The following is a 27,525-nucleotide window of genomic DNA, read 5'->3' on the forward strand; positions in this document are numbered from 1 at the left end:
TTGTTTTTAGAACTACACACGCCAAACAAAACAGCCTCTCAGGAAAAACCCTCAGAGCCTCAACTGCCACCACCGGCTTTCCACAAGCCTCTCTCTCCCACACAAGCTTCTCTCCACCTCCCACAATCCTCCTGCTCTTGAGGCCGATTGGCTGGGTCACGTGGGCGGAGCCAAAAAAGTCCCCCAATGAGCAGCTCCGTGGTCTGAAAGGGCAGGGAAACAGCCCAATGAGCATCACCGCAGAGGAGCCAATCAGCTAGATGTTGCTGGGGCCGAGGAGCCAATCAGCTAGATGTTGCTGGGGCCGCTGTGAGCCAATCATCAGCCAGCAGCTGGAAGTTTGCTGGGGCCCCTTTGGCTGTGGCTCTCAACATCTCCCCCTCTCTGTTTAAACAACAAGCATGTGGCTTAGGGACCTTGCCTGTTAGGCAGTCCAATTCAACATATGGTCCTTACCCGTCATCGGATGAACTGACCTCTAGGCGTCAGCCTCCTGTCTTAGGTTGGTACCACTGCAATTGGATCATACCCGTCACTGACTACCGGTCCAGCATACAGCCATACTTGTGGATAGGCCTTTGCACCTGTGGGGGGGTGAGGTTCTTTGCCTCACCTCTGTTGGCCCCCAAATTTTAGACCATCACTAGTAGAGGAGGATGCAAAATGCCATGACATTAAGCCAATTGAGGGCTCCTTTGAAAAATTGTACCACCGGTGACACAATCAGCAAAAATACTCCAGCACTACCACAATTCGCTGTACCAACAGATAGTTCACAATGCATACAGGTGAGCTCACAATGTGTCCAGGCAAGTTCTGCAAGCAGTTCAGTGATGGCTATTGTAGAAGCTGTAGATTGGTTTTATCTTTGACTTCACCAGCACTGGGATGAAGATAGGAATTCTGGCAATAATGGCTAAAGAAAAAATTATGTATCATTACAGAAGACACTAAAAGAAAACAATTTTCTTAACAATTTACATTGTCTTCACCGGCACTGGGATGAAGATAGGAATTCTGGCAATAATGGCTAAAGAAAAAATTATGTAACATTACAGAAGGCACTAAAAGAAAACAATTTTCTTAACAATTTACATTATCTTTAAGAGAATTATTAAATATAATGAAAAGGAAAGGTGAAAGTAAACAAACAGATCTGTTAACCTTCTTTTTTGTTTACATATTAAAACAATCCTCAACAGTTGTTTACCCAATTTAAATTAAACCATATAAATCACGTGAAAAAAAAAATATTTGGATCCATTTTATCATGAGCGCTCATCATATATGATATATGGACATACGTACATTCAAACATATAACACAAAACACAAGTGTGCACACATAATATAATACATACAACACATAACATTATAGTAAAGGCCTTATAACTTTTTACAGGTGAAATCTCCATTGCAATGTTTAAAAACTCTATAGTCAAAAAATAGAACTGATCAGCAAAACATTAACCTAGGTCTGTATGAGCTCAAAAAACAAAATAGAACTTCATGATATGGCAAAGGGCAATAATAAAATAGATATTGAAAAAAGCATCCTGGTTCTGTTGCAGATGTAAGAATAGCCAAACTGGAGTTTTGGATATCAGTTGTTATGGATTTGAGCCAAATCATCTTCTTTTTGGTCTGTAGAAATCGCTTTAGTTAATCTTTCTGGAATCCAAATCGGCTGCTGTTCTCCCTGTGGAAACACATAAACAGACCCCCGACTCCAGACAATCACTGGGTCAGGACCTTGGTTAATCTCTCTGGAATCCAAATCGGCTGCTGTTCTCCCTGTGGAAACACACAAACAGACCCCCGACTCCAGACAATTACTGGGTCAGGACCTTTCCATTGTCCTGTTAGAATATCCTTCCAAAGTACCTTGGGCTTATGTACATTTTTTGGACACATATGCCTTTCCGCAGCACTAAGTCCTGATGAATCCAAATTTAAAAAGTTTAGAGTAAAAAGCGTTATTTTAAGTTTATCTTTGGGGAATATATACCCCTTCCCAATTCCTTCTTTTTGCTTTAATAAGTACATTTTAATAGTTTGATGAGCTCTTTCAACTATGCCTTGTCCCTGTGGATTGTATGGGATTCCTGTTATATGAGTAATGCCAAATGTTGAGCAAAATTGTTTAAAAGAGGTAGAAGTATAACCAGGGGCATTATCTGTTTTTAACTGTTTTGGAACACCCACAGTGGCAAAATTTTGTAAGCAATGAGCTATAACATCTTTAGTTTTTTCTCCGGCATGAAGGGAGCCCATCAAAAATCCAGAAGAAGTATCAACTGTAACATGCAAATATTTTAATTTTCCAAATTCTGGCAAGTGTGTGACGTCCATCTGCCAAATATGGTTAGGTATCAATCCTCTAGGATTGACTCCAAGATTAACTTGTGGTAAAAAGGTCACACAATTTTGACATTGTTTTATTATTTGTCTAGCTTGTTCCTTAGTTATTTTAAAGTGCTTTTGTAAAGTATTAGCATTGACATGGAACTTTTTATGAAAATTTATAGCTTCTTCTAGTGTAGAGAAAATATGTATGTCATGTGTAGTTTTATCTGCTAAATCATTGCCCAAACTAAGGGCTCCAGGCAATCCTGTATGTGCCCTGATATGTCCTATAAAGAATGGATCTTTTCTGTCCCAGATTAGACTTTGTATAGTGGAAAGCAAAGAGAAAACAGTAGAAGAAGGGGAAATCCTACCAGCATCTTCAAGAGATACTATAGCATTAACTACATACTGACTATCAGAAAATAAATTAAATACAGAATCTTTAAACATCACAAAAGCTTGTAAAACTGCATTAAGCTCTACCTTTTGAGCTGATTGTTTGGGTACTAAAAATGTAAAAGTTTGATCAGGGGTAACTACTGCTGCAGTACCATTATTTGACCCATCAGTGAATATATTTGGAGCATTCATGATAGGTGTTTTTCTTGTCATTTTTGGAAAAATTACAGGATGCAATGACCAAAAAGACAATAAAGGATTAGATGGTAAGTGGTTATCAAATGAAACATTAGATTTGCACATGATTATTGCCCAAGTATTTAACTCATTAGCTAACTCATCAATTTGATTCATAGTATATGGAGTAATAATTTTATTGGGAGAAATTCCAAACACTCCCTTTGCTGCTTTTATTCCTTTGAGTATTAATTGTCCTACAGCCTCAGGATACCTAGTAAGAATAGTGTTAGGGGAATAAGATAAATGTATCCATAATAATGGACCTTCTTGCCAAAATACTCCTGTAGGAATATTTTTTGTTGGTAGTACAATAAATAATAAAGGCAAACTTATATCAATTCTATCCAAATGCATATTTTCCATATATGTTTCAATGATTTTTAATGCCTTTCTTGCTTCAGGCGTTAACATTCGGGGTGAATTTGGATCTGATGGACCTTTTAGGATATCAAATAAAGGTCCCAACTCTCCTGTTGGTATACCTAAATAAGGCCTTATCCAATTTATGTCTCCTAATAACTTTTGAAAGTCATTAAGTGATTTGAGTTGATCTACTCGTATTTGAATTTTTGGTGGACGGACCATGGTTGAGGATAATAGAACTCCTAAATAATTAATTGGAAAATTTAATTGTACTTTATCTATTGCTATCTCTAGATTATAATTTTTTAATAAGTTTGTAAGTGTGGCATAACATTCTAGCAATGTGTTTTTATCTTTGTGTGCTAATAATACATCATCCATATAGGGAAATATTTGTAGTTTAGGATTTTGATTTCTAAGTGGCTGGATTACTTTGTTAACATAAATTTGACACATAGTTGGGCTGTTAGCCATCCCTTGAGGGAGTACTTTCCATTCATATCTCTGATCAGGACCTTCATGATTCAGTGCAGGGATAGTAAATGCAAAACGTGGACTATCCTCAGGATGAATTGGAATTGAAAAAAAACAATCTTTAATATCTATAACTAAAACATACCAGGTTTTTGGCAAAGCAGACAACTGAGGAATCCCTGATTGAGCAGGTCCCATAATAACCATGTCATTATTAATGGCTCTTAAATCTTGCAATAATCTCCATTTACCAGATTTCTTTTTGATGACAAAAATGGGAGTATTATGGGGAGGTACAGAAGGTTGTATATGTCCTTCCGCTAATTGTTGTTTGACCAGGTCATGGGCTGCTTGTATCTTTTCTTTAGTCAGGGGCCACTGAGGAACCCATACTGGTCTTTCTGATTTCCAAGTAATTTTTATTGTCTCAGTGGCCCTTTCTGAAAATCCAACCTATGTCTGTCTGTTCCTTGATCTATTTGTGTTGGTGCTGCTATACCTTGTTCTTGTTTTTCTAATCTTTTTCCTTTCCTAAAACCTTGTCTAGTCATAATAGTGGGTGCATTTTGGTTGATGTTATTTGTTAATGTCAAACCTAATTGATCTAGGACATCTCGTCCCCATAAATTTACGGGAAGATGATCCAATACATATGGCTGTATAGTTCCTTCACATCCTTCAGGATCCTTCCAATCTAATACCATTGCACTTCTATGGGGATTAGTCGCCACTCCTAGGCCTCGAAGCGTTTGAGTGGCTTGTTGTAATGGCCAATGTTTTGGCCATTCTTGACGAGAGATGATGCTAAGGTCTGCACCTGTATCCAGTATCCCATTAAATTCATGTCCTTGAATATTTAGTTTTAGCATGGGGCGAGAATCTAAATTTAAAGAAAGCATAGCCCAATCTACACCTGTGGAGCCTAATCCCTTGGAACCTCTTTCTACAGTACGACTGGAAAATTTATCATGTAGGCTGGGTATTATTAGTAACTGTGCTATTCTATCTCCTGGTGAAATTACTGATATACCCTTTGGAGAACTGGCTATAATTTTTATTTCACCTTCATAATCGGGATCAATTACCCCAGGACTTATCATAAGTCCTTTTAGAGTAGAAGAGCTGCGTCCCAATAATAAGCCTACTGTTCCTTTGGGAAGAGGTCCTTTCACCCCTGTGGGAATGATTTGAACTCCCATCTCTGGAGTTAGTACTGCTCTGGCGGAGGCGCAGATGTCCAACCCTGCGCTCCCTCTGGTTTGTCTGATGAGGGATCTGATGGACAGTGTGTCCTGGGCACTACCCTGATGGGGTTGCTGGGTTCCTCGAGTGCTCCGTATATTTGTGGTTTTGGGCCCCGGAGCATTGGGCCCCCCTGTCCATTTTTTGGCAATGGAGCCCGATGCCTTTCTCTACGATATCGTGGATAAACACCTGGTCCTTGTTCGTTTTTTGATAATGGAGTACCCTCTATGGTGGTTTGAGAACGGCATTCATTAGCCCAATGTCTCCCTCTACGGCATCGTGGGCAAATACCTGGTATTCTACTCCTTTGATACCTAGTTTTGTTAAACCCTCCTCCAATGGGGCAATTCCTTTTAAAATGTCCTGTTTGTTCACAATTGTAGCATGTTCTTGGCCTGGCATCTAAAGCCTGTTTTACTGCAGCTGCCACAATTTGCCCTTGTTCATTAATGTCTCTGGCATCTAAAGCCTGTTTTACTGCAGCTGCCACAACTTGCTCTTGTTCATTAATGTCTCTACATAATTTAATATATGTGTTTAAATCTTCATGTTTCCATGGTCTAATGATATCTCTGCACCAACGATTCGCTTGCTCATAAGCCAGGTGTTTTAGTAATGGCATTGCTTGTTCTGTATTCCCAAAAACTCTGGTAGCTGTTTGAATAAGCCTATCTACAAATTCAGCATAAGGTTCATTAGCTCCTTGTATTACCTTAGATAATTGACCTTGTAAACCTCCATGTCCTTGTAAAGTCTTCCATGCCTTAATTGCATCTGCAGCAATTTGTGCGTATACGCCAGGATCATATGCAATTTGTTGCTGCTGATCCTCATAAGGTCCCTTTCCTAACAACATATCTAGATTTCTCTGAGGATAACCAGCTGCTGCATTTCGCCTAGCCGTCTCCTTGCAAAATTCCTCATTGGCAACCTTCCATAACAGGTATTGTCCTCCATTTAGCACAGCTTTACACATATTAGCCCAATCTGCTGGCGTCATGTTCAAGTTGTTAATGGATTCGACCATGCTTACAGTGAAGGGTGCTTGAGGACCATAGGTTGTTACAGCCTCTTTTAGCTGCTTCACTGTTTTGAAATTTAAAACTTGGTAAAATCGCTGCCCTCCTGCCTCAAATACAGGGCATGTTAATATTTGAGATCTTGTCTCAGGATCCCAACTATCAACTGTGGGGGTTGGGGGCCTCCCAGCATATGGAGGTGGCGCTGTTGGTTGGACACTTACGCCCTCTGGTGATAGAAAGGTGTTAGTAGCAGTCTCCTGTAGAGGTGGTGCTGTTGGTTGGACACTTACACCCTCTGGTGATAGAAAGGTGTTAGTAGCAGTCTCCTGTTGTAACTTTCCCCCTGATGGCTTTTTCTGTTTTACACTTTCTTTCTCTGTCTGACTAGCTTGAGAGGCCTTCTCTTTTAGTTGAATCTTTTCCTCTGTCTGACTAGCTTGAGAGGCCTTCTCTTTTACTTGAATCTTTTCCTCTGTCTGACTAACTTGAGAGACCTTCTCTTTTACTTGAATCATTATGCCTTCTCCTTCCTCTACCATTGTCTGAACTGAAGGCTTTGGACTAAGCAAACAAGATATGAACGTCCACAATGGCAATGTGCCAACTGGCAGAGTCCCTGGGCTTTTCTTTTCTATTCTTTTTAAATCTTCACCATGATGGTTCCATTGTGATATATTTAACAACTCCTCCTTAAAAAGCCATGGGCTACATTTTTGTATTGTATCAACGTATGCCCTGACTGCTCTTGATTTTACTGGGATGCCTCCTTCCTCTAACAATTTACTTAACACTCTTTCAGTTTGTTTTTTACTAATTTCTGATCCCATATTTCTACTATAATACAACCCAACAAGATGACGCCAAACAAAACCGAGACAGAATGAAATAAAAAGGGAACAACAAAAAGTCATTATAGCCTTTCTATCCTCCTGACATGTGCATCCGTCCTTTCTCCCTATCTGTTCCTCAGACGTAAATAGTTTTTCCTCAGATGTGAGCGGTTTTTCTTCCGTCTCACTCATCTCCAGGGACAGGCAACTTAAAACAAAAGTGAAGCAAAATAAAAGAGGAATCTTAAAATGGCTACCCATCCTCTCGCCCTGCCCTCAGGGGCGAGCAGTTTCACTTACCCTCAGTCGCTCCCCGTGCGAGCCACCAAATGCCGCAGTCTGGCTGGGCACAATCAGGAGCCACTTGTCAAAAGAAACTAACTTTATTTTTAGAACCACACACGCCAAACAAAACAGTCTCTCAGGAAAAACCCTCAGAGCCTCAACTGCCACCACCGGCTTTCCACAAGCCTCTCTCTCCCACACAAGCTTCTCTCCACCTCCCACAATCCTCCTGCTCTTGAGGCCGATTGGCTGGGTCACGTGGGCGGAGCCAAAAAAGTCCCCCAATGAGCAGCTCCGTGGTCTGAAAGGGCAGGGAAACAGCCCAATGAGCATCACCACAGAGGAGCCAATCAGCTAGATGTTGCTGGGACCGAGGAGCCAATCAGCTAGATGTTGCTGGGGCCGCTGTGAGCCAATCATCAGCCAGCAGCTGGAAGTTTGCTGGCAGCTGGAAGTTTGCTGGCAGCTGGAAGTTTGCTGGGGCCCCTTTGGCTGTGGCTCTCAACACTGGGGCCACTGTGAGCCAATCATCAGCCGGCAGCTGGAAGTTTCCTGGGGCCCCTTCGGCTGTGGCTCTCAACACATATGACTAAAGCTAGATGGCTCACATGCCAAAGCAGAATGCAGCTGCTTTGGGAATCATAAGTGAGCATAACCACACATGCAAATTGGAACTTCAAAAATAAGTGTAACTTTCAAACCTACATTGGTATTTCCACTTAGGGATAGTGATCAGTCAGGACAACTGGGTAGTAAAAGTTAACCAGTTCTAATATCAACACTGCAGCAATACAATTGACAGAAATGACATAAATATATAATGATTTTAAAGTCCATTTTTTCCTTCCAGCTGGGTGGTAAAAGAGAACTGTCTTCCTTGAACTTAAGGAATTCACAAATTCTGGGGAGATTCAAGAACGATAGTGGGGGGCTGGGGATGTGGCTCAAGCGGTAGCGCGCTCGCCTGGCATGCGTGCGGCCCGGGTTCGATCCTCAGCACCACATAATAAACAAAAATGTTGTGTCCGCCAAAAAATAAATAATAAATAGTTCTCTCTCTCTCTCTTTAAAAAAAAAAAAAAAAAAAAAAAAGAACGATAGTGGAAAAACTAGGTCCCAGAGGAAAGTAAGGAGATTTTTTACTAAACTGAGCATTTAAAACTGCAAATACCTAATAAGAAAAATCACAGTTGCCATAGGAGACATTATACTTGGAATGAAGTGGATAATGCTGAGATCTATAAGAATAAACATTTTAAAGTTCTGAGATATGGGCTGGAGGTGTATCTCAGTGGGAGAGGTCATGCTTGAGAACCTGGATTCAATCCTCAACACCATAACACCAGCAGAAAAAGAAAAAAAGTTCTGTAATATGTCCTGCACTAATCATTATTGCTAATTAGACTAGACTTTTGCAGTGTTAATGGCTGATGAAGGGACTCAGTAACTGCCATTCCTAACATATTTGAACTATGAACACTTAAATGATATATAAGATGCAATAGTTGTGCTTATTTTTAACCTCCACTTAACGTTGATTAGTACTTTAATTAAAACACTTACATATTGCAGCCACTAGCAACAGAATAACATAATGCAGTCCCTCCATCCACATCTTCCGCAAAGACATCAATACCTCCTTCAATAAGAAGCTTGATTATATCTGGTGATTCATACCTCACTGCAAGCATGAGGGCTGTTCTAAAATAATGGAGAAACAACTTTGTTATTAGGTACTTTAAGAGCTAATTTTATGTATCTTTTCAATTTAGTATCTTCCTTTACATATCTTAACAGACATAAGCATCTTGGGGGATCAGCTCTGCAAATCACCTCTCAGTCTAAATGGACAAAAACAAAGAGGAAACCTCTTGTCCCAATGGGGAATTACAAGTTATAAACATAAAATCACTTGATGGACAATAACTGAGATGAGGTTATTTATCTGAAGCAAACGAGATTTCAATGAAGAATGCTCCATTTCTTCCCCAGTCTGATGTGATATATTATAACTCATAATCAGCTAAAAGTCAAGCAAACAAAGGCTGTGAGCAGACTTAAAACAACCTCTATAATAATAATAATGGTGATAATCCGTCATTATTGCTTCAGTTAATAACAATGAAAACAAGCATTTGATAAGGATTACAATCATGCTATATGTATCATCTTAGTACAACCCTTCAAACATGTTTCATTCTTTTTCATATCAGGAAATATATTTAGTGATAAGTAATGTTTCCAAAGTGTCACACTTTGTAACTAGGAAAGCTAGAAATGCAACATAGTCATGTGAGAATTTAAAGCTTATCTTCTTTCTCTTCACCACACACCTATTTCTTCATTAAAGGAAATGTTTGTGCCAGTAAAGCTTTTTTTCTTCCCTCAGCCCTTGCCAATTAGAAATAAAAGCATCAGAGCTGGGGTTGTAGAGCATTTGCCTAGCACATGTGAGGCACTGAGTTCGATCCTCAGCACCACAGGGAAAAAAATGCATAAAATAAAGCTATTGTGCCCATCTCCAACTAAAAAAAAAATGTATTTAAGAAAAAGAAAAGCATGTGAATCATCTACGATTTCATCTCACTCCAGTCAGAAATGGCAGTTATCAAGAAGACAAGCAACAATAATTGTTGGCAAAGATGTGGAAGAAAGGCACACTCATACATTGATGGTGGGAGTGAAAATTGGTGCAACCAATCTGGACAGCAGTATGGACATTCCTTAGAAAACTTGGAATGGAACCACGTTTGGACACAGCTATTCCATTCCTCAGTCTATAACCTAAAGACTTCAAACAGCAAACTTAAAACAGTGATACAGCCACTTCAATGTTTATAGCAACACAATTCACAATTGCTAAACTGTGGAAGCAACTTAGATGCCCTCCAATAGATGAATGGATGAATAAACTGTGGTACATATATACAACATAATATTACAATTAAAAGAGAATAAAATTATGACTTTTACAGGTAAATGGATGGAGTTGGAGAAAATTATGCTAAAAAAATAAGCCAATTTCAAAAAAGTGGGGGCAAATGTTTTCTCTGATAAATGGATGCTAATCCATATAGGGGAAGCATGGGATGACTGGAGGAACCTTGGATTGGGCAAAGGGGAGGAGTGAGGGAATAAAGGCATAAGAAAGACAGTGGAAAGATTTGGACATCATTACATCCACAATTGCACGAATGGTGTGATCCTACTTCCATGCATAATGAGAGAAGTGGAAAATTCTGCTCCATTTGTGTATAATAAATTGAAGAGCTTTCTACTGCTATGCATAACTAATTAGAATAAAAAACCTTGAAAAAAGGGAAGAATAGCATCAAAATATATTAGAAAATGAACAACATCTAGCAACAGCAATTAATGTTCAATTAGGAATAAGTTAATATCAATATTCTTCAAACAAAGCAAATTTAGAGCCATCCAAAAGGAAAAAGAAAGATTATCAAAGCCTATTTATGCTCAATATACCATTTTAAGGAAAAGCATAAAAAATGGAAGTTAAAATTCAATACAGAGGTTAAGAAATTCATTATTGAAGCAAAAATGCCAAAATCTATACTTATTTAAAACTTTTGGTCATATATGATCATGCTGATTTAGTCAGCTTTTTAACAACTATGACTAAAGGACCAAACCAGCACAACTGTAGAAGAGAAAATGTTTATTCAAGTACTCATGGTGTCATAGGTCTTAGTCCATAGAAGACAGCTCCATTTCCAGGGGCTCAAGGTGAAACTGAGCATCATGGCAAGAGATTATGGCAGAGGGAAGCAGCTCACATCATGGTGATCAGGAAGCAGAGAGAGGTCTGCACTTGCCAGACACAAACATATATACCCTAAAGCCATGCCCCCAATTCCTACCTCCTCCAGCCACACCCTACCACACTTCAGTTACCACTCCCTTAATCAGTTAATCCCTGTCAGGGGATTAATTCACTGATTGGGTTAAGACTCTCACAACTCAATTATTTCTCCTCTGAACCTCCTTGCATTGTCTCACAGGTGAATTTTGGGGAATACCTCATATCCAAACCATAACATATGTGAACAACAAAATCAACTATTTCTACCTAAAACATGGTTTGTGTTCATATTTTTCACTCTAATGCAATATGTATAAATTAATATTCTCCTTCCCATTAATTTAATGTTTGGCCTGAGTGAGTGTTTTTAAAGAATAAATTACTATACCTTCCTCTCATGTCAACCGCATATATATTTGCTTTCGCCTTAATTAAAAATTCTGCCATATGATGTTTGTTTTCCTTTAGGGCAAGTAAAAGTGGGGTGCAGCCATCCTGGAAAACAACAAGAACAATTTATTAACAATTTTTCTTATTTTTCAATTGAACTGAAAATCTTAGACCTCAGGAACATAAACATATACTATATAAAATAAATGAAGAGCAGCCTCTTCCTTCTAGCACCCTGCACTTCCACATGAACTGCTCTTTCACCTTACAATGTATTATGTGATTGCCATCACATCCCATCAAAACAAAACACTTCTTGAGGATAATGACTGTATCTTTTTTTTTCAATGACCCCATTCCTAAAGTGCAGTAGTAAAAGGTCTTAAGTATCCTATTGAATTAATGAGCTAAACTTTTATCTCTAGAGTTGGTCATATCAATCAATATTCCAAAGAATTTCCAGTTTTACAGAAATACCAAGCTTCATCAAAAAATTTCATTGATTCACTATCAGAGAAATGCCACAGAATTGTGCCTTATGCATCCATTATTAAGGAAATATCTGTACCATTGCTAACACCAAATTGACAACACTTTTTCCTGGCAGACATTCACTTATGGAGTATTAAAGTTACAGGGGTACAAGTTCTGAGAGGTATCCAGTAACATGGGAGGTACCTCCATGCTTCACAAACCCTGTTGTCTCTCTTCTATATAGTTCAAGATCCTAGAAAACAACATAAGACACTCCCACTCCACTAGAAAAATATTCTCTTGAATTAAAAGAGAAGCTTCAAAAAAGTAGGCCCAAATCTCCATGATGTTGGATTAGGCCCCAACTTCCTTAATAAGACTCCTATAAGCTCAAGAATTAAAACCAAGAATCAATAAATGGGATGGAATCAAACTAAAAATTTTGTTATCAAAAGAAACAATCAGTGTAGTGAATATAGAGCCTACAGAATGGGAAGAAATCTTTACCAAAAGCACATCAGATACAGCACTAATCTCTAGGATATATAAAGCACTCAAAAACCTCAACACCAAAAAAAAAAAAAAAAATCCCAAATAACCCAATCAATAAATGGGCCAAGGAACTGAACAGACACTTCTCAGAAGAGGATATACATTCAATCAAGAAATATATGAAAAAATGTTTACCATCTTTAGCAATTAGAGAAATGCAAATCAGAAATACTCTAAGATTTCATCTCATTCCTGTCAGAATGGCAATTATCAAGAAGACAAGCAACAATAAGTGTTGGCGAGCATGTGGGGGAAAAGGCACACTTATACATAGTTGGAGGGACTGCAAATTGGTGTAGCCAATTTGGAAAGAGGTACGGAGATTCCTTTTAAAATTTGGAATGGAACCATCATTTGACCCAGCTATCCCACTCCTTGGTTTATACCCAAAGGACATAAAACCAGTATCCTATAGTGATTCAGCCACATTAGTGCTTATAGCAGCATAATTCACAATACCTAAATTGTAGAACCAATCCAGATGTCCTTCAGTAAATGAATGGATAGGGAAACTTTGGTATGTATACACAATGTAATATTATTCAGTATTAAAAGAGAATAAAATATGGAATTTGTAAAAATGAGTTGGCGTTGGAGAGTATAATGCTAAGTGAGCCAAGCCCCAAAAAACAAAGGCTGAATGTTTTCTTTGATATGAGGATGCTGATTCACCATGGTGATGGTGGGGGAAAAATGGGAGGAATGGAGAAACATTAGATAAGGCAAAGGGGAGGGAGAGGAAGGAACGGGGCATGGGTGTAGGAAAGACAGTGGAATGAGTTAGACATCATTACCCTAAGTACATGTATGAAGACACTAATGGTATGAAAATACTTTGGTTACAACCAGAGACTTTGAAAAAATGTGCTCTGTATGTGTAATATGAAATGAATTTCATCCTGCTGTCATATACAACAAATTAGAATACATAAATAATTCAATAAAAAAGAGAGGCTTCAAATGAACTTTGATTCATTTGGTACCTGTGTTTTCTCCTATTATAAGATCAAAGATATTAATCTTACACTTTAGAAAATTAATACAAAATGTATTCATAATAATAATCCTGGGACCATACTGCACATCCACATTACCAAATTTCTTTTTTCATTCTAGTTCCATTTGAATTGCTACTTAAAGCTATTTATAATTTTAGACAAAATGCAATTCAGAAATTTTTTGCATCAACAAAAGTTTTATACTGATCTACATGAATTATTTTTAGCATCATAAAAGACTAAAGCACCCACATGCTTAAGAGACAAAGCTGAAGACAAAGATGTAATACTGCTTGCACAATGTGTATGCTATCCACCTCTAACTATGAGCAACCTAATGAAGCTTATAAAAATTCTAATGGAAATATGCATCTTACATATAAGTAAAAGTTTTGAAAAACATCAGTTTATAAATTCTTAAATTCAATTCCATTTGAAAGAGATTAATACATTCCATAAGTCAGTTCTTATAAATAGATACTACCATGAAAACCATGAAATTTTAAACAAAATATAATATAAAACAGGAGATATAAAACTTTTTTATAGGGCAAAGTATGGGGTTCTGAGTGAATGAATGCTGTAGGTTGCCAGCACAAACTGGGGAACACCCATGCCTGGTATGAAGGGGGCACCCTGAGCACAGTGCACCCAGTAACATGGGCTCAAAGGAGATCTCATGTGGTTCTTCAAGAGAGCTTGAACTCCATATTTCCACACAACTCTCCTGAATTTTAAATGTGGAGTTGATTTATATATACTTATATTAACTAAATATATCCATAAGATAAAAAAAGTTCCAACATTTTCTACTCTTCTAATCAATAAAACCCTGCTTATGAACAACATTTGTTGACTTATATCACTGTCAAAACAAATGTATTTCAAATATTTGGGAAATAAAGATGGGGGATGTATACCTTGTTTTGGGCTTCAATATTTGCCTTATGTAAAAGCAGTTTTGCTGCAACTGATGTGTTGTTAGTACAGACAGCATGGTGGAGAGGAGTTCCACCATTGGTATCCTGGGCATTTACATCGGCACCATTTTCTAGAAGAATAGTTGCACATTCTTCTTCTTGCTGTTGGATGGCCTGTTGGTTTGGTACCAAGAAATAGATTGTCAATTCCAAGAATTCAACACAAACATTCCATAGGATTTACTAATTATATTTAAATGATATTAATCAATTTTTATTCTAAGTATGTAAATATAGTTCATCCCTCACAGAAATACTTTGCTACACCTACCTTAATCAGAGGTGTGTTGTTGTCACTGTCACAGAGGTGAATGTTGCATTTGTTCTTTACTAGAAAAGCCACCACTTCTGCCTGGCCATAGGCACATGCATAATGTAGAGGGGTCCTACAAAAGTAAGATTTTTTTTAGGAGGTCATAGAGCTCCCACTTAAGACAGACAATTATTTAAAACAGACAATTATTCATGCCATTGTGAATATTAGATAGCATATAATTCCTTTCCCTTCAAAATAATTTCTTCAGAAGAAACAATAATATTTACTAGCTGTTATTACTAAATAAATGAAAGATCAACTCATTCTAGCTGCCTGTTCCACTGACTTCTTTCCTTCCCCCTCCATCCCCCCTGCTGAGGATCAAACTGAAGGGCACTCAACACTGAGCCATATCCAGAGCCCTTTTGATTTTTCATTTTCTGCTATGGTCTCACTAAGTTGCCCAGGCTCATCTTGAACTTGCAATATTTCTGCCTCACCTTCCCTCCCAAATCACTGGGATTACAAGTATGCACCATTGCTTCTGACACCAGTGAATCTTGATTTTGGTTGTGTATTGTTAATACGTTTTCAGATTTATTTTAAGGACTAAGTATTTCAATGTTTAAAATGTTTCTTCATACATAAAATAAAGAAACATCACCAATCCATGGTGGCTTACCTTAAGTGAAAGGTGATAAACAATTGGTCAATGGCAGTTCTAGTCATATGAGTGACATTTAAATAAATTTTAGTTATAAAAGTACTATAGGTAAAGAGGGCTGAATAAGAAAACAGCAAAAGACCAAATTTAAAGCAAAGTTTTCTTCTTTTTTTTTTCAAGAAACATAAAGCCAAAAGGAATGTATGATTCAAATGAATTAGTATGTTTCACTTTGTTCAGTATTTAGATTTGTAGCACTTAAGTAAATTAGATATATCCCATACTTAGTATCAGTATGAATGTGATCTTAACTTTTCAAATGGGCAGTTTATAAACTTTTATCTCCAGAAGTGCTTTTTTTTGAAAAGCCTGAGAAAATGCTTCACTTCAAGTTGAGTTCTATTATTTCAGTTTTAAATCTCCAGTCAGGGAAACAAGAAGTTTTTAAGAAAGGAGGACCTGAGAAATAGTAAAATATGTCAATTATATAATAGGTATTCAGGATATGAATGGTGAGTAAATGAAATGAAAGAACAGATAAAGTATACTTGAGGGGGTTCAGTGTAAGATATTTTTTTGTTTGTTTGTCATTTTCTACTGAGAATTGAATCCAGGGGCAATTAAACACTGTGCCACAGCCACATCACTTTTTATTTTTTTTATTTTGAGACAGTGTATCCCTAAGTTGCTAAGGGCCTCTCTAAATTGCTGAAACTGGCTTTGAACTTGTGATCCTTCTGCCTTAGCCTCACATGTTGCTGGGATTACAGACTTAGGTGCCTGGTGGGGAGTTCAGCATTTTTAAACAAAAGTTTAATAAATTAAAGCAATACTTTCACAGTATTTATATTTGCTTTCTTTTACTTTCTTAAGAATGTAACTAAAACAAAATGGCAAATCTACAATTGCATTTATGAAATAAATCTCTATGGAATGAAACATACATGTAATGTATAGGAACTTACATCTACAAGCACAGATGAAAAGATTACCTTCTCTTCTGAAGAGGCTAAAAGTTGGCTGAAGATAGCAATCTACAGAAACAAGATTCATATCCTGTTTCTCCCAAAGATTATTTTATTAACAAGAAGTTCTCACTAAAATTTTACACATATTCATTGTATAAATAACAGTTAAGAAAAAGGAAAAGCAGAAGCCAATGTGGAATTTTACCAAAGTTACCCATATGGAAGTTAAAAACAAGCAGAACACAGAAAATGTCAAAATACTGCATTAATACAGAGCATATTTACTGCTGTCAATGAAACTAAGGTAGAAACAAACAGAAAGATAAGGAAGAATTGCCAAATATTGGAAATAAAATAAACATTAAATGAAAGAAGAAATTTTTACTTTCTGAAAATAATAAATTTTACTACATTTGGTACGTATTTGTGCCTAACATGAGACCACAATCTTTTTGTGTCTCTGTACAATCAAGCTTAATTTTCATTTGATATTCAAAAAGACATCTTCCTAGGTCAACATACATCTACATATTTGCCTCCTCCAATGGACACATTATATTCCATGCTAGGAATGCAATGCATTTTCTGACTACAATCAATTCTATGAGTCCTTTCTAACACACTGCTATATTAAGTCGTGCATATTTTATAATATCCTAAAGATAGTATAAAGAAATTGATATGTACAGAAATAAACATTAACATGTACAATACTATCATTTATTTGAGAATTCATAAGGAACTCAACCCTTAAGCAGCAACATAAGTACCACTACTCTTCATCCTCACAAGTATTGTAGCTAAAAACTGTATTTCATTTATCATTAAACTTAAATTCCTTCTCTTACCAGGGACACAAAGTCCTTTTTCCTATATACACAGGTCACTTGTGCATCTGAAAAAAAGTACTCTCCCTAATTTAAATTATAAGATTCAGGTGTTCTGGAATACAGCTTAGTGGTAGAGCACTCGAATAGGAAGCTCAAGGTAATGGGATCAAACCCCAGGAATAAAATTAAAAACTAAAAGAGAGAAAGAACAAAAGGAAGCCTTATTTTTCAGTTCATTCTTTCCTAAGAACTTTGTCCACATAAAATGTATACAGAAGGATTTGTGTTTTCTTCTAACATTTTTCTCATTTTGCATTATTTAAAATTAATAATCCATATTGTATCAGGGAATTATTTTTGTGACATAAAAATCCAGCTAGTTTTCTACAAACAATTATTACATATTTCACTGACACATAATTATTTTTCTATGAATATGTTATGTCATCAGTAGCACATTCTAAACTTTTTCAGATATTTGGGTGTTTCTTATTTTATTCTGTTCCACTCATTTATCTGCCTTTTTGTCTATTGGCAAACAATATGTGACAGTTGATGGGGAATTTGGTACATAGACGGGCAAGTTTTTATTACAAACACTTTCTTAGTGTCATCATTATCCTAAGAGATTGTATGTAGAACTCAAAAATGATTAATCTCTGACATTTTTATTTGGTTATTTGAAACTGTTAACCATAGAAAGAGCTCAGACTTTGGTAATAATGAATATTTCTTTTAAAATACACCACACCAGGGTTCAGGCTCTGGCTATTCCAAGTCTCCTGAGAACAAGTCAGAGAAGGGGCATTAGGGCAGCAGCTTGCAGTCTGTGCAGCCTGTGCATACCCTGCCTGCAGTCATCTTGACCCTGGTGACTGAGAGCCTGTACCATTTGGATGCTGTGAACAGATGTTCTGATCTCTGTGCCTAAATAAACAAAAGAACAAGGATGGATAACTACAGAAAATGATACCTGGACAGCATAAATCTGCAGATTTGCATTCAAAGCATTTAGTGAATGTTCCTTAGTGTGGTCAGCCTGAAGGGGTGACAAGATTGAAAACCTACAATGTGCTTTGGAGAATATGAATGCTCCCATGCATGACTTCTATTCTACTGTCTCAGAACTCATTAAAGTTAACTTAGCACTTGCAGAAAAAAAAAAAAAACAGGGATTCTCAATAATCTTGTTAAGAAAATGGTTTGGTCAAGAGACACTGAGAACACATGAACTAGTAAGTAAAGCATATGAGAAGCAAGAAACACATAAAGAGGAGTAGAAGTGGCAACCCTAAGAAAACTAATGTAAAAAACAACTGCAAAACTAAAATCAGTACAGAGAACAAAGAATCATCTGCCCACATCAAAGACCCTTGCAAGGCTGCAGATTAGACAAAATGTAAACATAAGTATATAGCAATAAAGAATAGTGGTGTAATTATATTATGAGTGATTTTTTTATATAGTGAACTTTCCCACCTGGACTATAATATACTTTTTATTTTTTTCTATTTTTTTATTGATTCTTCTTAGTGAGACATAATATTAGGGTTAGGGTTAGGATTAGGGTTAGGGCTAGAGGTAGGGCTAAGGTGGCATAGGCCCAGGCTGGGTGAAGACACAGGTCAGCTGCCTCCAGCCTCAGGCAGATGCTCCTTCTCGCTGACCCTTCCATGTCTTCCCTGGCTCTTTCTCCTAGGCGGCTAGAACAGAATGCACGTCCCCCCTAGGGCAGGACCCAGGGACAGAGGGGTGGACCCAGCAAAGCTCCTAGCCCAGACACTGCCCAGCTTTGGGATGCCCCCAATGTGTCAGGAAGCATGATCCCGCCCCCTGCCGGCCCCTCCCACCACTTCTCAGCCCCCTTAATGGGGTCCTGGCGCCCACTGTGCTCTGTCCCCTTAGTGAGCAGCTCTGCAGTGCTGTCTGGCCAGCCTCCTGAGGGGATATGTCCGCACCAGGGAAACCGGCTAAATTTTGTTTTTGTGTAGCTGCTTAACAAGAGGGTCTGGGTGTCAGACTGACCCAAGGTCTATGGGTACTAGGTGCTAAGGAGTCCCTGAGGTTGTTAAAGCCAAGCATCCAGGTAAAACAAGGCCACCTTTCTGCCCTATCCTCCAGGGAATGGCCTGGATGATGCTGGCTTCTTCTCCATTGGCTCCACCTCCCCCAGTAGGTCCTTTGCACCAGGGGCTGCCGGCCTCTTGGACTCTATTACCTGTTCTTCTTATCTACGTCATTGACATGACAGCTCCCTTGAACAAGGAGATGCCTCACTTCCTCCAAGTCTCCATCCCTGGCAGCTTTGTGTAGGCGGCCTGTGGGATTGTAGCCCACGACCTTAGCTCCCACTTGGATGGCGCCCAGGGTGTTCAGAAAGGTGTTCATCCTTCTCCAGGGGCGAGGGTGGAGCCACCTACTGTGTGAAGAACTGTTGGAAGAGGTAAGTCCCCCATAGGGCAGGATCCAGGCATAGAGGGGCAGACCCGGCACAGGCCCTAAACCTGCTCAGGGATGCCCCCAACTTGTCAGGAGGCTTGTTGCTGCACTCTGCTGCTTCTCAGCCTCTTTGCTGCTGAGGTCCAGGCGCGGCTTCTCTCAGGGCGCCAACCGCCGCAAAAACAGTTGTTGCTCACGCGTGCATGTGCATGCACGTGCACAGGAGTGCCAAGGGATCTGTCTAACCGTCGGCACTGACTTCGCTCCTGCAAGACCCACTGCGTGAGCTCCAGTCAGCGCGGGCTCTTTTGCCCACTTAGAAGGTGTAGGTGGGGTCCCAGAGTCAGCGATGCTGGAAGAGGAGGTAGAGTCTGGCGCACCTCAGGGTCCCAGCAGATAACTGTAGAAGGAGAGCTGGCCAGGAGTTCCCCAAGCACAGCTTGCCGCTCGGCACAGGTGGAACTGGATGAAACTTAAGCCTCCTGGTGCCAGATCAAAAATCAGTAACTGGTGAGCTGGAGCACCAGTGGCTCTGTAGGCTGAGGCAGGAGGATGTCCAGTTCAAAGCCAGTCTCAGCAAGTTGCCAAACTACTTAGCAACTCAGGGAGACCCTGTCTCGAACAAAATATTTTAAAAGGGCCTGGGGATGTGGCTCAGTGCTTAAGCACCCTGGGTTCAACCCCCAGTACCAAAAACAAAATAATAAAATAAATCAAATTTTAAAAAAAGTACTGAGCTCAATGCAGAGAAGACCTTTCTGAGCTCCTGCAAGGCCAGACCAGCACTGCCTGCGCTCAGCAGCACTGAGGCTGCTCTACTGCACTCTACAGTCTTGCCTTGCTGTCCAGGGGACACTAGGCCCAAGAGCCCCTTAGTCTCTGAGAGTGCTGTTGGTGCCTCTCTTTCTTAGGGTTCTGCTTCTGCCATGTACTCTTTCTGGGCCCCAGGACTCTATCAGCCTAGGCAGCCCAGAATTGCAGGTAGAGCCTCCATTCATGTCGCAGGCCTGCTCAGGGCCAGGACTGTACACCATAGGTCAAGAAAGAAAGAGGCTTTAGAGCCTAGCTGTCCCTCTACCCCAGGGGATAGCCCCTCCCAAGAAGAGGTCCCTTCTCCCTTTGCAGCCACCTTCCAATCTGAGGGGCAAAGGCACTGGGGGGAGGTCCCAACGGGAAGGCACAGGGTCATACCTTGGTTAAAACCGAGTTTAAAGTAGGCTGGAATTTATCATGTAAAGCTTATCAATCTTTTTTGTTTTCATTATTATTTACTTACCTACTTACTATTGACAATTGAACCTGGGGACACTTTAGAACTGAGCTGCAACCCCAGTATGACCTTCAACTTGTGATCCTATTGTCTCAGCCTCCTGACTTGCTAAGATTACACACATCCTGGAATATGGCCTCAACAGTATCTTCTCCTTCCTTTTCCCCTTTTTTCCCCTTCCTCCCTCCCCCCTTCCTTTCTTCACTTCTGCTAGCTGTTTTCTTTCATTTTTCTTTGTACTCCATATTGCACCAATGTATGCTGTACACTGAGCAACATAATCTTTTTTAGTTTTCCTTTGGTGAAAGGATCTCATTAAAACATTGAGGCTGGTGTCAAACTTGCTATCCTCCTGCCTCAGCCTTGATGAGATTTGTTAGGAGTAGAGGAGTGCGCCAAATGGTCTGATTTTTTCCTTTTAAAAAACATTTTCTTAGTCTTAATTTTTCATGATTGATGACATCTTCATTTATAGTTTGTTTCTTATTTAAATAAAGTTTTTTAAACAATTTACTTTGATAAACTATTTTATTAAGATACTGTATATTTGACAATTATTTATAAATTTGATGTTCTATAATAAATGTATACTTGAAGTGCTCTAGCTACTTAATTTCTTTTTTTCATAATTTTATTGGTGCATTAGTTTTATATTCTAGTAGTTGTAATTTTTCCACTGTTTAAATATACTAGTGCACATATTTTAGACAAAAATTCTATCCAATCAATTTTTTTATAATATATGGTTCTTACATTCACATGTCCATTTACTGTTTTGCTCTTTGGAATGCATCACAAGGTAAATGACCAACAGTCTGCCTTGGAACACTTTCAAAGTTATTCTCCTAAAATTGATATCAATAATGAGTTGCATAAAGATTTCCTAGCACTTTTCTAATAAGGCTCCCAAATTCCCTATTTTGAAATCAGTGAGTCTTAAAAATTAGACAACTAAGTTCGTTTTGAAAAATGAAGGTCTTCTAAAGAGAGCCTCACCTGTATTCTTCACATAAAGCCGAACTAATATCTTCATGTGGCTACCCACACCCTAAAACCAGGATGGAAGGAATAAGCATATCCATTGATATCATATCCATGGATGTACATATGTGCACAAGGAAATAACCTCAGTGAACTTAACAATATTTTTCACACCCACCAAAAATAGGACATTTGAAAAAAAATGTAAACAATTTTTTATAATCAAAATTGCTTTCTACAGCATTAAAGATTCAAAATTTCCTGTTCACAGACTGTTTTAATGTTAAGATACTTGTGTGATAAGTGTTTGACTTATGTCATGATGAGATGGACTATTGCAGATGCTTCATTTAGGTCTTTGAGGGTTTAAAAATGTGCAACTACCTTTTGATAATTCACAGAAAATCTATTTTAATAACATGACAAAGTAGTAAGATACTGTTTCTATATTTGACTTTTACATTACAGCACACATACATGAAGCAGAGTATACAACATTTCCACCTAAGAACTAAACAAAGGATACTAAGAAAGAAAAGACTTTAGCAAGAAGCACATAAGGCTTACTAACTCTCCTGAGTTTGAATCAGATCAATTAGTATGAGGCTGAACAAAGACATAAAGAGGCTATGGGAAAACACTAGAGTTGATTATGGAGTATGGAGAACCAGTGGCTAGATAAAATCCAGAGATTGGCTTTTAGACTAATAACAGTCTTCATAAAAGAAATGGATTGCAGTTGGACTAGGGGAAATTGATTGGGAGGAAGATGGGAAACTGCCCTCTGACAGCATAAAGGGCAGAATCACAGAGATCCACAGAAAAGCAGACCCTTCTAAAGTTAACAAATAGTTTCAGTAGAAGAGAGCCTTGGTTTATACCTGAGATGTCAAGGGAGGATGAAATATACCTGTATATTCAGTGCCTCCCCAGGAGCTACCTCCAACTGGTATCTTTTTTAGGCTTTCTTCATGATAGATCAAAAGCTTCAAACTTTTTTATTTTATATCTCCAAGACCCAACTGTGAAATGAATTCACTATGTTAGAAGACTCCCACCAACAAGAGTCAAGCTGAGTCTAGGAAAGAAGTTCAGACACAGATCTTGTGAGAGCTCTGAGCAGCTGGAGGGATGTTCTTGTGGTCTACCTCAGAGATAGAAGCCAAGGACACTTTTTTTTTTAATTTATGTGGTGCTTGGAGCTATGTAACAATGAGTTCTAGGGTTGGATCTCGTAGAAAATTTACTACATGCAGCTCCACACATGTGAGCAATATTCTCCTTCCTGAACACAGTACCATGCTCAGAGGCATTTGGAAAAGTTGTCTACACTTCCACCAAGAAAGTTCCAAGCAATTCCCTGCATAGTCCATTAGAGCCCTGAGGGGGAGTCCATTTCAAAAGATTCCATTGTGTGAGAGACCAGACACTCCTGCAAAACAATAAAACATTAGCTCCAAGACACAGCAGCCACATCCCTTCACAGTCATTGTGTTGCCCATCTTGTAGACTGGGCTCAAGAATGAGACTGGCAGGAATGTACCCCAGGAATGTGAGGTTTGATCTGGCTGTTGAACTGTGTTTAGAGTCAAATGAAGTGGACAGAACTGCCCATGCCCAAGTTCTTCAGGCAGACTGCTTCTGCCATGCTCAGAGACACTAGAAAGAATCCCCATGGAACCTGGATTCTTGCATATACACAAAAAAACCTAAATTCACTGACTGAAGGACTCCAGAAGTGAGGTCTGTACTATGGTCTGGTCTGCAGAGTCCACAGGGTAGAGGGTTTATCAGGTAGCTCTTGTTAGAAACATACCACATCTCTGGGTACAAAAACAAATACTGAGCATGACTATACCTATGCAGCTTCCAACTTTCCCTCAGGACAGTCTTGGGGCCAAGAAGGAGAGGAGCTGAGCATATACACCATTCCCAGGCTTGGCCTGTTTGGGCTGCAACTAGTAAGAAACAGGTAAATCTAGTTCCTTCCATGAAACCCCCCAAAGCTACTAGATTCTAAAACTAGAATCCCTGGATGGACAAATGCAACAAAATGAAATTAAATCTCTATTCCTCACCATGCACAAAACTCAACTCAAAGTGGATCAAGGAACTAGGGATTTAATTTACCAGAGACTTTCCAGAGTCTCAGTTTACCAGAGACTCAGCATGTAATAGAAGAAAAAGTAGGCCCTAATCTTCATCATGTGGGATTAGACCCCAACTTCCTTAATAAAACTCTTATAATGCAAGAATTAAAAATCAATAAATGGGATGGATTCAATCTAAAAAGTTTCTTCTCAGAAAAAGAAACAATCAGTGAGGTGAACAGAGAGCCTACATCCTAAGACCAAATTCTTACCCCTCACATATCAGATAGAGCACTAATCTCTAGAGTATATAAACAAGCACAAAAAAATAACCCAATCAATAAATAGGCCAAGGACCTGAACAGACACTTCTCACAAGAGGATATACAATCAATCAACAAATATATGAAAAAATGTTCATCATTTCTAGCAATTAGAGAAATGCAAATCAAAACTATTTTAAGATACCATCTCACTCCAGTTATAATGGCAGCTATTATGCATACAAACAACAATAAGTGTTGGTGAGGATGTGGGAAAAAAGGTACACTCATACATTGCTGGTGGGACTGCAAATTGGTGCAGCCAGTATGAAGATATCTTGGAAATCTGGAAATGGAACCACCATTTGACACAGCTATCCCTCTCTTCAGCCTATACACAAAGGACTTAAAAATGAGCATACTACAGGGACACAGCCACATCAATGTTTATAGCAGCACAATTTACAATAGCTAAACTGTGGAGCCAACCTAGATGCCCTTCACTAGATGAATGGATAAAAAAAATGTGGCATATATACACAATGGAAATTTACTCAGCAATAAAAGAGAATAAAATCATGGCATTTGCCAGTAAATGGATGGCATTGGAGAGACAATGCCAAGTGAAGTTAGCTTATTCCCAAAAAACAAATGCCAAATGTTTTCTTTGATATAAGGAGGCTGATTCATAGTGGGGTAGGTAGGGGGAACATGGGAGGAACAGAGGAACTCTAGATTGGTCAGAGGAGTGGGAGAGAAAAGGAGGGGGCAGGGGGTTAGCAAGGATGATGGAATGTGATAGACATCATTATCCAAAGTACATGTATAAAAACACAAATTGGTGTCAACATTCTTTCTATATAACCAGAGATATGAAAAATTGTGCTGTATATGTGTAAAAAGAATTGTAATGCATTCTGCTGTCATTTATTTTTTTAAATGGATAAAATAAAAAAATTACTGGATGGAAGTGTGTTCCTTTTAATTACATCAGCAAGGGAAAATCTCAAAGTTTTCTTGTTGTTGTTCTTGGTTTTTGGTCACTTACTGTATATGGGTTTCCCTCAGTATTTGACCCTCATGTTTTTTTCTAATTTGTGGGATCTTTTTGTTTCTTTTGTTTTTTCTCTTTAGACTCATATCCTAATGAAGTCTCATCCTTTATCATTTTTTTCTTTTCTTTCCATTTTTTCTTCTGTTACCTGCCACCACTTTTTTCTTCTTCTATTTCTTTCACTACATGTTGTTAAATTTACTGTCACTAAATCTTATTTTTTCAGCCAGGTGCATATTGTTATTTCCCACTTCTCCAATTTTATTAATGGAGTCATTATTAGTTGAGATATATTTTGCTTCTATGGTGTTACTGTTACTGGTTATTCTTTCCTCTTAGAGGATTCTGGTGAGTGAACCTAACATTTTAGTCCTGTTCAGTTGGGGCTTTAACACTGAGATATAAGTGTGGCCAGGTCACATGCCAAAGAGATAATTGTTCACTAAAAGGATCCACATATAATAGTAGAATAGAAATGTATCCAACTTTATTCACAGACCTCAGCATAGCAACACAGACAACATGAGGAAACAAGACAATACAATACCTCTAAAATTTCATAACTCCCCAATAACTGAATCCACAGATTCATATCCTAATGCTCAATGAAGAAGTTGGACAAAAATCATCTCATAATATTTACTTGTTACCTACATGAAAAGTTTTTCTTACTGATTGCTTCTTTTGCTGAGAAGCAGCTTTTTAATTTGAATCCATCCCATTTATTGATTCTTGATTGTGTTTCTTGTGCTATAGGAATCTTGTTAAGGAATTCAGGGCCTGATATGACATGAGGAAAATTTGGGCCTACATTTTCTTCTATTAGGCACAGGGTCTCTGGTCAAATTCCTGGATCCTTGATGCACTTTGAGTTGAGTTTTGTGAATGGTGAGAGATAATGACTTGATTTCATTTTACTGCATATGGATTTTCAGTTTTCCCAGCAACATTTGTTGAAGAGGCTATCTTTTCTCCATTATGTTTTTGGTGCCTTTCTCTAGTATGAGATAACTGTATTTATGTGGGTTTGTCTCTGTGTCTTCTATTATGTATCACTGGTCTACATGTCTATTTTGGTGCCAATACCATGCCATTTTTGCTTTTATTGCTCTGTAGGATAGTTGAATCTCTGGTATTGTGATGCCACCTGCTTCACTCTTCTAAGGATTGCTTTGGCTATTCTGGTCTCTTATTTTTCGAGATGGTTTACACAATTGTGTTTTTCTATTTATATGAGGAATGTCATGGGGGTTTTGATTGAAATTTATTAAATGTGTATAGTGCTTTTGGTAGTATGGTCATTTTGACAATATTAATTCTGCCTAGCCAAAAACAAGGGAGATCTTTCCATCTTCTAAGGTCTTCTTTAATTTAGTTATTTAGCATTCTGTAGTTTTTATTGTAGAGGTCTTTCACCTCTTTTGTTTATTCCCAAATATTTTGTTTTATTTTATTTGTTTGAGGCTATTGTAAATGGGGTAGTTTTCCTAGTTTCTCTTTTAGAGGATTTATGACTGAGGTACATAAACACATTTGATTTATGGGTGTTGGTTTTATATCCTTCTACTTTACTGAATTCATTCAGAATGACTTCTAGAAGTTTTCTTGTGAAATATTTTGGATCCTCTAAGTATAGAATCATGTTGTTGGCAAATAGTGATAGTTTGAGTTCTTCTTTTTCTATCCGTGTTTCTTTAATTCCTTTCTTTCATCTATCTAATTGCTCTGGCTAGAGTTTCAAGGACTACATTAAATGGAAGTGGTGAAAAGGGCAAAAGGGCATTCTGTTGAGAGCCACAGCCAAAGGGGCCCCAGCAAACTTCCAGCTGCCAGCAAACTTCCAGCTGCTGGCTGATGATTGGCTCACAGCGGCCCCAGCAACATCTAGCTGATTGGCTCCTCGGTCCCAGCAACATCTAGCTGATTGGCTCCTCTGTGGTGATGCTCATTGGGCTGTTTCCCTGCCCTTTCAGACCACGGAGCTGCTCATTGGGGGACTTTTTTGGCTCCGCCCACGTGACCCAGCCAATCGGCCTCAAGAGCAGGAGGATTGTGGGAGGTGGAGAGAAGCTTGTGTGGGAGAGAGAGGCTTGTGGAAAGCCGGTGGTGGCAGTTGAGGCTCTGAGGGTTTTTCCTGAGAGACTGTTTTGTTTGGCGTGTGTGGTTCTAAAAATAAAGTTAGTTTCTTTTGACAAGTGGCTCCTGATTGTGCCCAGCCAGACTGCGGCATTTGGTGGCTCGCACGGGGAGCGACTGAGGGTAAGTGAAACTGCTCGCCCCTGAGGGCAGG

At 38.6% G+C, this 27,525-nt stretch overlaps 1 protein-coding gene across 2 annotated transcripts; it reads right to left on the minus strand.

The window, feature by feature from the left end:
• LOC124094806 (ankyrin repeat domain-containing protein 7-like) lies at positions 1-27,525 on the minus strand. Of its 2 annotated transcripts, none has more exons than XM_058580665.1 (6): positions 25,908-27,525; positions 14,692-14,806; positions 14,361-14,534; positions 11,415-11,521; positions 8,770-8,907; positions 1-916 (listed from the first exon to the last, which is right to left on the minus strand). In XM_058580665.1, exons 1-6 carry the CDS (start codon positions 25,955-25,957, stop codon positions 838-840), a joined length of 663 nt encoding a protein of 220 aa, XP_058436648.1. In that variant the 5' UTR covers positions 25,958-27,525; the 3' UTR covers positions 1-837. The 2 variants fall into 2 exon arrangements, with proteins under 2 accessions (XP_058436648.1, XP_058436649.1); XM_058580666.1 differs by having other exon boundaries at positions 25,890-27,519.

Source organism: Marmota monax, unplaced genomic scaffold, assembly GCF_021218885.2.
Source record: "Marmota monax isolate L192 unplaced genomic scaffold, Marmota_monax_Labrador192_F-V1.1 WCK01_AAM20220418_F8-fsc00043, whole genome shotgun sequence".
Classification (NCBI taxonomy): Eukaryota; Metazoa; Chordata; class Mammalia; order Rodentia; family Sciuridae; genus Marmota; species Marmota monax.

Excerpts from the sequence above, each read along its gene's own strand:
- LOC124094806 (XM_058580665.1), bottom strand. The coding sequence starts at position 25,957 with ATGGGATGGATTCAAATTAAAAAGCTGCTTCTCAGCAAAAGAAGCAAT. Across the intron at positions 14,807-25,907 it reads CTCAGCAAAAGAAGCAATCA|GACCCCTCTACATTATGCAT; the intron begins GTAAGAAAAACT and ends TTACTTTTGTAG. Across the intron at positions 11,522-14,360 it reads ATATTGAAGCCCAAAACAAG|GATGGCTGCACCCCACTTTT; the intron begins GTATACATCCCC and ends GTTGTTTTCCAG.